Below are 12,420 nucleotides of genomic sequence, written 5' to 3' on the forward strand. Positions count from 1 at the left end.
TTAGCCCTTAAGTTACTCCTGTCCTTTGAAGCCAGGTATTGACTTCTCCTCTCTAACCATGAAAGTGCTAGATGGTGTCTTCTTCCAATAGAAGACTGTTTTATCTGCACTGTAAATCTGTTGTTTCATTTAGTCGTTGTCATTTAATTATTTTAGCTCGATAGTCTGCATAACTTGCAGCAGCTTCTATATCAGCATTACCTTGCACTTTGATGTGATGGAGATGGTGTCTTTCCTTAAAACTCATGAACCAACCTCTACTAGCTGCAAAATTTTCTTCTGCAGCTTTCTCATCTCTTTCAGCTTTCATAGACTTGGAAAGAGATGGGGTCTTGCTCTATTAGGTTTTGGTTTATGGGAATGTTGTGGCTTGTTTGAGGGCTCCCAGGTGGCACAGTGGTAAAAAATCTGCATGTCAGTGCAGGAGGCACAAGAGACACAGTTTTGATTCCTGGGTTCGGAAGATTCCCTGGAGTAGGAAATGGCAACCCACTGCAGTATTCTTGCCTGGAAAATTCCATGGATAGAGGAGCCTGGAGGGCTACTGTCCATGGGGCTGCAGAGTCAGACAGGACTAAACACAGACACACACACACGTGGCTGGTTTCATCTTCTATCCAGACCATCAAAACCTTCTCCACATAAGCAATAAGGTTGTTTAATTTCCTTATCAACATATTTTTTGTTGTTTAGAAAAATCTGAAAATCCATCTAAGCTTCCACCTTGTTGCTGTTTAGTTGCTAAGTCGTGTGACCCCATGAATTGTAACCCATCAGGCTCTTCTGTCCATGGGATTTCCCAGGCAGGAATACTGGAGTGGGTTGCCATTTCCTTCTCTAGGGTATCTTCCTTGGCATGTTTGCTGGAATAGCACTTTTAATTTCCTTCAAAAACCTTTCCTTCGCATTTAGAACTTGGCTAAATGGTAAAAGAGGCCCATCATGGGCCTTTATGGGTTAGGCTTTCAACGTGCCTTCCTCTCTAAGCTTAATCATTTCTAACTTTTGATTTAAAATGGGAGACCTGTGACTCTTCCTTTCACTTAAGTACTTGGAGATTATTGTAGAGTTATTAGTTGGCCTAATTTCAGTAATGTTGTGTCTTGGAATAGAGAGGCTGAAGAAGCCCCATATTCTGGGACATACAATGCACCTTAATAAACTTAAAAGATAAAAATCATACAATGTATGCTCTCAGACCAAAGTAGACTTAAAGTATAATTTGTTAATGGAAAGGCAGGTGGAAAATCCCCAAATACTTGGAGATTAACCAATAACATGTGTTCTACACAACAAATGAGTCAAAAAAGAAACCTCATGAGACATTTCTGAATATTTTGAGCTAAATTACAGTGAAGCTATAACTTACCAAAGTTTGTGGGATACACTGAAAACAGTGCTAAGAGGGAAAAGTATAGCATTTAATGCATATATTAGAAAAGAAGAAAAATCTAAAAATCCATCTAAGCTTCCACGTTGTTGCTGTTTAGTTGCTGTCGTGTCCGACTCTTTGTGACCCCATGGATTGTAACCCATCAGGCTCCTCTGTCTATGGGATTTTCCAGGCAAGAGTACTGGAGTGGGTTGCCATTTCCTTCTCCAAAAAAAAGAAAATACAATCACTAATATCAGAGAAATGGAACCTCACTATAGATCCTATGGGCATTGAAACGTTAATAAAGGAATATTACAGACAACTTTGTGCCACAAATTTGATAATTTAGAAGAAGTGGACTAGTGCCTTGAAGGACATGTTTGCCAAAATGTACTACACAAAAAGAAATAGGTAATCGGAATAACACTATGTCAGTTAAAGAAATTGAATCAACAATTAATAACCTCCCCAAACAGTAAGTATCAGGCTCAGATGATTTCACTGGTGAATTCTACTGAACATTTAAGGAAGAAATTATACCTATTTTCTACAGTCTTTTCCAGAATATAGAAGCAGAGGGAAGCTTGCCAACTCATGAGTCTAGCAGTACTCTCCTACCAAAACCAGACATTACAGGAAAAAAAAAAAAAAAACTGTAGACCAGTACCTCTGATGAACATAGATGCAGAAATTCTCAATGATGTAATTCTCTATTAACAAATAGAGCTCAACAACATATAAAAGGAATTATGCTTCACAACCATGTGGGATTTATCCTAGGTATGCAAGTTTGGCTCACATTTGAAAATGACAATGTAATCCATCACATCAAAAAGATAAAGAAGAAAAATCACATGATCATATCAATAGATGTGGGGAAAGCATTTGACAAAATCCAGCATTCATTCATGATAAAAACTTTCAGCAAATTACAGAGGAGAACTTCCTCAATTTGACAAAGAACATCAACTAAAAATCTACAGCTGCCATCATAATTAATCTTGAGAAAACAGCTTTGTCTGTAAGAATGCCCTCTTACCACTCCTTTTCAATATTGTATTGGAAGTCCTAGCTAATACAGTAAGACAAGAAAAGCGTTAAAAGGGTATACAAGGCATACAGATTGGGAAAGAAGAAATAAAACAGCCTTTGTTCACAGATGCCATGATCATCTGTGTAGAAAATCCAAACAATCAAGGGAAAAAAACTCCTGTAACAACTAAATAGCGAGTATAATAAGATTGCAGGATACAGGGTTAATATGCAAAATTCAGGAGTTTTTTTTCCTAATTACCAACAATGAACAAATGGAATTTGAAGTGAAAAACATACCACCATTTACACTAGTATTCCCCAAAATGAAATACCTTCATATAAATCTAACAAAATATGTATAATAGTTACGTGAGGAAAACTGCAAAATTCTGAAGAAAGAATTTAAAGAAAAAGCTAAATGTATATAGATTTTCCATGTTCATGGAAGACTCAATATTGTTAAGATGTTAGCTCATCTCAACTTGATCTATAGATTCAACGTAACTCCAGTCAAAATTCCCACATGTTGTTCCATGGATATCAATAGGCTCATTCTAAAATTTATATAGATATGCAAAAGACCAAGAACAACTAGCTCAGTATTGAAAGAGAAAAATTAAAAATTGGAGAACAGACCCTACTCACTTACAAGACTTACTATAAAACTGAAGTAATCAAGACAGTGTGATTTGGTTAACATGAAGTCCATATATTAATGAAACAGAATAGAGGGCTCAGAAATAGTTCCACATAAACATAGTCAACTGGTATTTGACAAAGCAGCAAAGGCAACCCAGTGGAAGAAGGATAGTCTGATGGTAGGTCTACTATTGGACATACATATGCAAAACACATTAATCTAGATCAGACCTTATGCCCTTGATAAAAATTAACTCAAAGTGGATCATAGACCTAAATGTAAAATGCAAAACAATGAGACTCATAGAAGGTAACACAGGAGAAAATCTAGATGACCTTAGTTATGGTGATTACTTAGGAAAAACAGGAAATCCATGAATAATTGGTAAGTTGAATTTCTTTAACATTGAAAACTTCTGCTCTGTGAAAATAATGTCAAGAGATTGAGCACACAAGCCACAAACTGGGAAAAAAATATTTACAAAACACATCTGTTTTGTAACAAATAACTATACAAAACATACCAAGAACTTACTTTTTTAACTTTTATTGGGTTATAGTTGATTTACCATGTTCTGTTGGTTTCATATATACAACAGAGTGAATCTGTTATACATATACATGTATCCCCTCTTTTAAAAATTGTTTTCTTGTATGGGCCATTATAGAGTATTGAGCAGAGTTCCCTGTGCTATACTATAGGTCCTTATTAGTTATTTATTTTATGTATATTAATAGTAGTATGTGTATATCAATCCTAATCTTACACTTTATCCCTCCCCACACCCTTACTCCCCAGTAACCACAAGTTTATTTTCTACATCTATAACTCTATTTCTCTTCTGTGCTTGCACGTGTGCTAAGCCTCTTCAGTCATGTCTGACTGCAGCCCACCAGGCTTCTCTGTCCATGGGACTCTCCAGGCAAGAACACTGGAGTGGGTTGCCATCCCCTCCTCTTTCTGTTTTGTAGATAAGTTCATTTGTAGTCTTTTTAAGATTCTACATATAAGTAATATCATATGATATTTGTCTTTCTCTGTCTGGCTTACTTCATTATGACATTCTTTAGGCCCATCCATGTTGCTGCAAATGACATTATTTCATTCTTTTTTATGGCTGAATACTATTTCATCGTGTCTATGTACTACATCTTCTTTATCTGTTCCTCTGTTGAAGGACATTTACATTGCTTCCATATACTGGCTATTATAAATAGTGCTGCAGTGAACATCAGGGTGTATGTATCTTTTCAATATGGTTTTCTCTAGATATATGCCTAGGAGTGGGATTGCTGGATTGTATGGTAGCTCTTTTTTTAGTTTTTTAAGGAACCTCCATACTGTTCTCCATAGTGACTGTACCAGTTTGCATTCCCACTACCAGTGTGGGAGGCTTTTCTTTTCTCCACAGCCTCTCTAGCATTTACTATTTGTAAATAAAATATACTAAGAACTTTAAAATCTCAGTAATAAGAAAACAGACAACCTGATTAAAAATGGACAAAATTCTTCAGGCACCTCACTGAAGAAAATATACAGATGGCAAATAAGTATATAATAATGTTCCCAACATCATATGTCATTACTGAATTGCAAATTACAACAATAAAATACCACTATACATCCATTAGAATAGCCAGAAATCCAAAACACTGACACCAGATGCTGGTGAGGAGATAGAACTACAGGAACTCTCATTCATCACTGCTAGGAACACAAAATGGTGCAGCCAATTTGGAAAACAGTTTGGCAGTTTTTTACAAAACTTAATATACTCTAACTATGTGATTCAGCAGTCACTCTCCTTGGTATTTTTTTACACAAATGGGCTGAAACATTTTGCCCACAAAAACCTGCACACAAATGTTTATAACAGCTTTGTCCATAACTGCCAGAATTTTGGGGAGTCCTTTGGACTGCAAGGAGATCCAACCAGTCCATTCTAAAGGAGATCAGTCCTGGGTGTTCTTTGGAAGCAATGATGCTAAAGCTGAAAAACGCCAGTACTTTGGCCACCTCATGCGAAGAGTTGACTCATTGGAAAAGACTCTGATGCTGGGAGGGATTGGGGGCAGGAGGAGAAGGGGACGACAGAGGATGAGATGACTGGATGGCATCACCGACTCAATTGACACGGGTTTGGGTGAACTCCGGGAGTTGGTGATGGACAGGGAGGCCTGGCGTGCTGCGGTTCATGGGATCATAGAGAGTCGGACACGACTGAGCGACTAAAATGAACTGCATTTCTGCTCTTGTGCTAGACTTATCATATATTTTACTTCTACATTTGTATTATTTTTACTTAAAAGGCAAAAGTCTTTTCCTTTTTTTCAGTTAAAACAATCCCTTATATTTTTCCACATATTCTCAGATTCTCTACATTTCTTTCTGGCAATCTGAGCTTCCATGTGGTATACTTTACCTTCAGCCTAAAAACCTTCCTTTAGTATTTCTTGTTGTGTAGTTATTCTAGCAGTTAATTCTCTCAGCTTTTATTTGTCTGAAAATGTCTAAAAATTGAAGTACATTTAACACATTAGATTAGTTTCAGGTGCATAACAGTGATTTGATATTTGTACATATTGCAAAATTGTCACCACATCTGTCATACATGGTTAAAATATTTTTTCTTGGGATGAAAACTTTTAAGATCTATTCTCTTAGCAGTTTTCAAAAAGGCAATACAGTGTGACTAACTGTAGTCACCATGCTGTACGTAACTTTCACATGACTTATAACCCTAACCCTAACTCTTCATATTGTACATTCTTTGGGTTTTAACATATGTATTTAATGATATGCATACATAATAATTTCAGTGCTCTAAAATTTTCCTGTGCTCTGCTTATTCATTCCTCCTTTATCCTGGAATCCCCTGGCAACCACTGATTTGTTCCGTAGTTTTGTAAACTTTAAAAAATTCCTCCTTATTCTTGGAGACTTTCCTCCCAGAGGCTTCATTTTTCTGCTTCCACCTTTGTGGTTGTTTTCTAGGTCTGTGCAAAACTGTATTCTAGAGCTTTCAATGCTCTCCTGATTTCAGTCCCCTGTTTCCAAGATTAAAATCTTTCACCTTTGCTGGTTTCCTCCTGGTTTTGTTAGTGTACATCCTCAAGTAACTGCCTAAAAGAAAGGATACATGGGAGCTAAACTTTCAGTGTATGTATCTGACTCTTTGCGACCCTATGGACTGGCCTGCCAGGCTCCTCTGTCCTTGGGATTCTCCAGGCAAGAATACTGGAGTATATTGGCATATCCTCCTCCAGGGGAATCTTCCTGACCCAGGGATCAAAGCTGGGTCTCCTGCATTGCAGGTGGATTCTTTACTGTCTGAGCCACCAGGGGAGCCCAGCCATCAGACCTCACATATTATCCCCTTTAATAATTTGTATCAAATACCAACTGAGTTATCCATTCAATATAGATATTTAGTTTGCTGCCATTAAAAAATGTGGCACCATGCCACTATGAGTTTCAATAAATTTGAGAATTCATATTATGACCAATCACCTTATTCCTCATGAAAAACTACTGTAAGATATAAAATGAAGTAAACCTCATCATATTGCTATGACATTTTTAAAAAGTGGTATGGGAAAGTTTATCACTTTTAAGTATTCATATATAGTTTTAAAATATTTCTTAATAAAAATACTTCTTTTAAGTTGACAAAGAGTTTGTAATATATGATTCATGTCAATTGTATATTATCTATGTCTAGATAGATATATCAATATGTGCTTTTTTATATTTCAGGAGGTATACTTTTTATGATATGGTGTGTAGTCTGGGCATTCTTAGGCCCTGAAGTTCTTCCTAATGGAAGTTTATTTGGACTATTAGTTATCTTTTATTGTGCCCTTATTGGGGGGAAACTTTTGGAAAACATTAGACTACCTTCAGTGCCTGAAATTCCTCCTCTCCTTGGTAAGTGAATAATTAGCTTTTATTTGTCATTAACTATATGTAAATTATGACTATATTCTAGTCAGAGTAGATATAATTTAGAACTATTTCAATGTAATATGATCTATATAGCTTTTTTATATGTGTACTTACCATATATGTGTATATACACAGATTTTTCCTGAAATATATTTTTAAATAATTTAAATATGCTCAATATATGATTGTTGTTGCTTTATCATTTAATAGGACATTTTAAAATTAACTTTTACATGTTTTATAGAAAAGGGAAAATTTGAAAGAAACTGAATTTTTCTATAGATAACCTAATTCAAATAAAATGTGTTATTGTTTAGTCACTAAGTCATGTTCAACTCTTTGCAATCCCATGGACTGTAGCCCACAAGTCTTCTCTGTCCATGCGATTTCCCAGGCAAGAATACTGGAGTGGGTTGCCATTTCCTACTGCAGGGCATCTTCCCAACCCTGGGATTGAACCTGCGTCTCCTGATTGGCAGATGTATTCTTTACCACTGAGCCACCTGGGAAGCCCTCAAATACCATTACAAGATTCAAATACTATCGTGACTAGGGCACCAAAATGTTTTATAGTTCTTGGGTGAGTTCCTTGGGCATCTCCACTATGTATATTCATTGGTATATCATCTGCCTAAACAATGTTACACCCTATTTCTTCATCACCATTGTTATGTAACTCTCCAGGTACACAAGAGGAAAATTAGCTGAAAAACATCTTTTAGAGGTATTTTATATCTTCTAAGTATTCAATACATTCTAATATTTAGTTACTGCCAAAAGAGGTAATCACTCCATCTCTAACACCCTCTCTGTATTCATAACACCCTTTAGCACCTCACAAGTATTTACTGGATCTCTTTTCCACTTCTCTAAAGCTTCCACTCTAGTCCTAGCTCAGGCTATTAGTTTCTAACCATTCCATGAACTATGGCAGAGCCTTTTTTCTGGTCCCTCCTTAGTTTTATGTCTATCTCATTTACCAATACCATCACATAGACAATGCAACACTTGTTATCTCACTTCCTGCCTAAAACTTACCCACAGTGCTTTACTCTGCCAAAACCGGGGAAAGTAGGGAGTAAAGGAAGCTTTCCATGATCTGGCCCCTCCTGCCCATTCCCCACTCCCAACTAGTCCTTAATGTTCCATCGATACTGAATTACTTGTTTCACACCATTGAGATATATCATTTCTATCTCCATTCCTTTATGCTGTCTCCTCTACTTGTATGTAACCTATCCTTCACCAAAGTAATGAAAGATACAGCGTGTTTGAAGAAGGGATATTAAACATTTCTGTTTTCTGTCTTAGAAAAATGAACTGAATCAGACATGGTTTATTTTTTTTCTTCTAAGGGATGTTACTGGCTGGCTTTGGCGTTAGGAATGTTCCATTCCTCAGTGATATCACCTATATTAGTAATGAACTGTCTTCAACTTTAAGAAATACTGCCCTTACCATTATTCTAGTACGAGCTGGTCTTGGACTCGATCCACAGGTAGATTTCCAATTACACCTTGAATATGGTTACTTTAAATATTAGAGGGTGATGGAAGAGAAAAATAGGCAGAATTTTTCTTATAGTTGTTTCAGGTAGAGCAAAACTAAGACAAAGAACAAAGATTTTGCAGAAATATTGGCGCCTTGGTGTCTACATCTGATCATATTACTAATATGAAATCACTGTGGTATAAATCTCTATTAGTAATAGTCTTTAATTATTCACATAGAGATAGATGTCCCTTATGCAACATTTGTATTATTTTGGAGTTGTGGCTTTTCTGTGGAGAGCTCTTTACTTTTCAGTTAACAGAGGATAAGGTCATCCCATAAAAGGTTATTGCTTCTGTTTTGTTTTTTCAGAATGATTATGAATTTCAATAATATTATTCTTTCAGGAATTTTTCCCACAGAACTATGTTCCTGATTATATTTTTATAAAAGCTAATCTTTTAAAATATTTCTTAAAATATTACTATCAAGGAATCATAAATTAGTTTTTTAAAGATGGATATTCATAAATATAACAGCTATCCAGGATGTAACAAATGTGGCAAATATATAAGATTGGTGAAAGTATTTGAAAAGCATAAATAATTATAGACAGTGATAAGTTATTATATTATCCAGTAAAAAATTTGAACCAATGAGAAAATTTGAAATTTTTCCCTTTTTAGTTAATTATGCATTTTTTATGTGATTTTCTCCTTTGGCATGTTATAATTATGACACTAATCACACAATTCATCCCTAAAAGTTAACTGATGGAAACAAACCTATAGGATACTTTCATTATACTATTTACTAGGAAGATTAAAGAAGGTAGAAATATTTATTTAATCACAGAAAACTGAGTCATTTTAATAATTAAAATAGAACAGCATTTTATAATATATGAAGTAGTTTATAATCCAATATATGATGACATATAAAATGAGCTGTATTAGCATTTAAAGCACATGGAATATCTGAGAGATTTAATTTAATAAGATTATTACTCAAAAAAGATTATATAATTCAATATTTGCTTAAAATAATTTTATTATTGGCCACTACAAGCTTGTCTAAGTGTAAGTATGTTTATATTTCAGGCTTTGAAGAATTTGAAGCGAGTTTGTTTCAGATTGTCTGTGGGTCCATGTTTAATGGAGGCTTGTTCAACTGCTGTTATTTCCCACTTCCTTATGAATTTTCCCTGGCAGTGGGGATTTCTGTTGGGGTAACTTTTTCTCATTTTTCTCTATGAAAATATTCAGTTAAAATGTTTGGTTATTGAAATATTCAGAATATTGTATAGAAAAGTTTATCATTAAAATTCTTTTTACTGTGGTAGAGAATCTTGGAAATCAATTTGTCAGCAATAGACCCATGTCCTAAATCTACTATATCCTTGACAAATATTCATAGTTCCTAAGTGTTTAATGCTAAGATAATTCACTTTATCAGTTTATTTTTTCTCCTATATTGTAATCTATCTCCAGTTTTTTATTTATTTTTTTGGTTGTGCTGGATCTTCATTGCTGTGTGGGTTTTTCTCTAGTTGTGGAGAGCAGAGGCTACTCTCTAGTTGCACAGGCTTCTTATTGCAGTGGCTTCTTTTGTTGCTGAGCACAGGCTCTAGGGCAAACAGGCTTCAGTAGTTGTGTCACAAGGGCTCAGTAGCTGTGGTTCTCGGGCTCTCAAGCACAAGCTCAGTAGTTATGGTGCGTGGGCTTATTAGCTCCGTGGCATGTGGGATATTCCAGACCAGGGATCAAAACCATATCTCCTGCACTGGCAGATGGATTTCTTTACCACTGAGCCACCAGAGAAGCCCTGTTTTTTTTTTTTAATTTTTATCTTTTGGCTTTGCTGGGTCTTCCTTGCTGTATGTAGTCTTTTCTCAAGTTACAGCTATTGGCGACTGATCTCTAGTTGTAGTGCACAGGCTTCATTGCTGTGGTTTCTCTTATTGCAGAACACAGGCTGTAAGTGTGTGGGCTTCAGTAGTAGAGGCACGCAGCTTCAGTAGTTGTGCTGCACAGGCTTAGTTGCTCTGTGGCATTTGGGACCTTTGAGACCAGAATTCAAGCCCTTGTCCCCTGCATTGGCAGACGGATTCCTAACCACTGGACCACCAGGAAAGTCCCTATCTCTATTTTTTAATTAATCTAATGGCCTTTTCCTTGTACACTATATGTGCACATATATATAATATGTATGTATTATGTATAGCATATGTATTTTATGTATGTGAAAAATATTTTATGTAGATATTATAACTAAAACAAGCAAACACTATTTTCCTAGATCCTGTCCCATCTATTATTATCTATCATCTATTTCTTTTCATGTCCAAGTTCTTCAGAATAATAGTCTATGATTATTATCTCTATATCTTCAATTTGTTTTCATTTTTCAATCCATTTAATTTTTGCCTCCACTTACCCATTCCAGTGGTTCCCAGTATGCATTTTCTAACTAAATTAACAATTTTTGGTATCCTTAGGTGACTCTTTTAAAATTTTGATCTACTCAATATTTAGTGGGATCTTTCAATCAATCAAAGGATTGTTTATCTATTTTTTTCCAGGTCTTGAATATATCTTCTGTCTCTCCTTAGTTCTCTTTTATTTTGTCCTTTTGTAACTCCCTTCTCCATATCTATTAGTTTTTCTTTATACTTTTCATCTATTTGCCTTTGCAGTACACAGTGGAAAATGTTCTCTGCTTAGTTCTCTAGCCTTTTCAGTCACTCTACTGTTATGTCTGTATCACCTATTTATTTATTTAATTTTGACAATTAATTTCTAAGAATAATAGTTAAATGTTATGAACAGATACAGTGTACTTTCGTGATTCTGAGGATATTTATAGTTATTCTGAAGTCACATTCTTATTCACTTTTTAGTATATCTCTTTCCTCAGGTGTAAATTTTTCCATTTAATTAATACGGTGCCTCAATTCAAAGTATTGACTTTCCCCAAATATTTGGTGATAATTTAATGGGTACTAATTTTTTAAGTTGAAACTTACTGTTAATTTGTGATTATTTTACCTGTTGGCTGTTGTCTTCTTGCAGAGAATAGGCCACTCATGCTACCAAGCAAGTTTCCTTAGAAGATCAAACTGAGATTAAGATTCTTTCTTTTTTTTAAGTTGTACCACGTGGCTTTCAGGATCTTAGTTCTCCAACCAGGTATTGAACGCAGGCCACTGCAGCAAAAGAAAGCACTGAGTCCTAACCACAGGATTGCCAGAGAATTCACTAAGATTATTATGCAGATTATTTATTAAGGGAGCTCTCAGTAGAAACTTCTGAATAAAGAAAGCCAGATAGGAGTGTAGGAAAAGTCTGTTGTTCCAAAACTTTGCTACTAATTAAAATCACCTGGGGAGCTTTTGAAAATCTGAGTAATTAGAGGAGTGATGTTGTGAAGATGGCAGAATAGGAAACTCCAGCCTCAGTTTCCCACATGAAGACAGTATCATAGCAATGTGAGGACCAGATTACCTTTATGTAACTCTAGAAACCACTTGAGAGGTTATAGCATTCCATGCAAGCACAAGGCCAAGAAAAGGCACATTGGAGCAATTAGAACATTATATTGCACTTAACCATCATACCCCATGCCCCTCTTGCTCAGCAAAGGGCTATCAGGAGGAAACACCCAACATTTGGCTTCTCCCTCAAGAGGAAAAGAAAAAGCTAGAACATTTGTTCTGCATTCTGGCTTTTTAAGAAGCAACCAAGGGACTGGGTTCTGTCTCATCTGACTTGGAGCACTGACAGAAAAGCGAGTGGCACATTTTAGATGTCTGAGGTCCACTGAGAACAAAGGTAAGTGCTGTGTGTTGCTATACTCCAGAGATATTGCAGTACTGGACACTTGGGATACTCTGGAGTAGGAAAAGGCCAAAGTCCAGCTGGATATAATGCACCAA

The 12,420-nt window shown here is 35.7% G+C and overlaps 1 protein-coding gene across 2 annotated transcripts in view; it reads left to right on the forward strand.

Annotated features, from left to right (window-relative positions):
• Window positions 1–12,420, forward strand: part of SLC9B1 (solute carrier family 9 member B1) — a 44,966-nt gene that overhangs the window by 11,442 nt on the left and 21,104 nt on the right. For both annotated transcript variants that reach the window (XM_040237763.1, XM_040237761.1), the window contains exons 4-6: window positions 6,807–6,977; window positions 8,351–8,493; window positions 9,587–9,714. In XM_040237763.1, the coding sequence (XP_040093697.1) occupies window positions 6,807–6,977; window positions 8,351–8,493; window positions 9,587–9,714 (442 nt within the window). The remainder of the gene's footprint in view (window positions 1–6,806; window positions 6,978–8,350; window positions 8,494–9,586; window positions 9,715–12,420) is intronic.

The sequence above is a fragment of the Oryx dammah genome, unplaced genomic scaffold (genome assembly GCF_014754425.2).
Source record: "Oryx dammah isolate SB20612 unplaced genomic scaffold, SCBI_Odam_1.1 HiC_scaffold_3, whole genome shotgun sequence".
Taxonomy (NCBI): Eukaryota; Metazoa; Chordata; class Mammalia; order Artiodactyla; family Bovidae; genus Oryx; species Oryx dammah.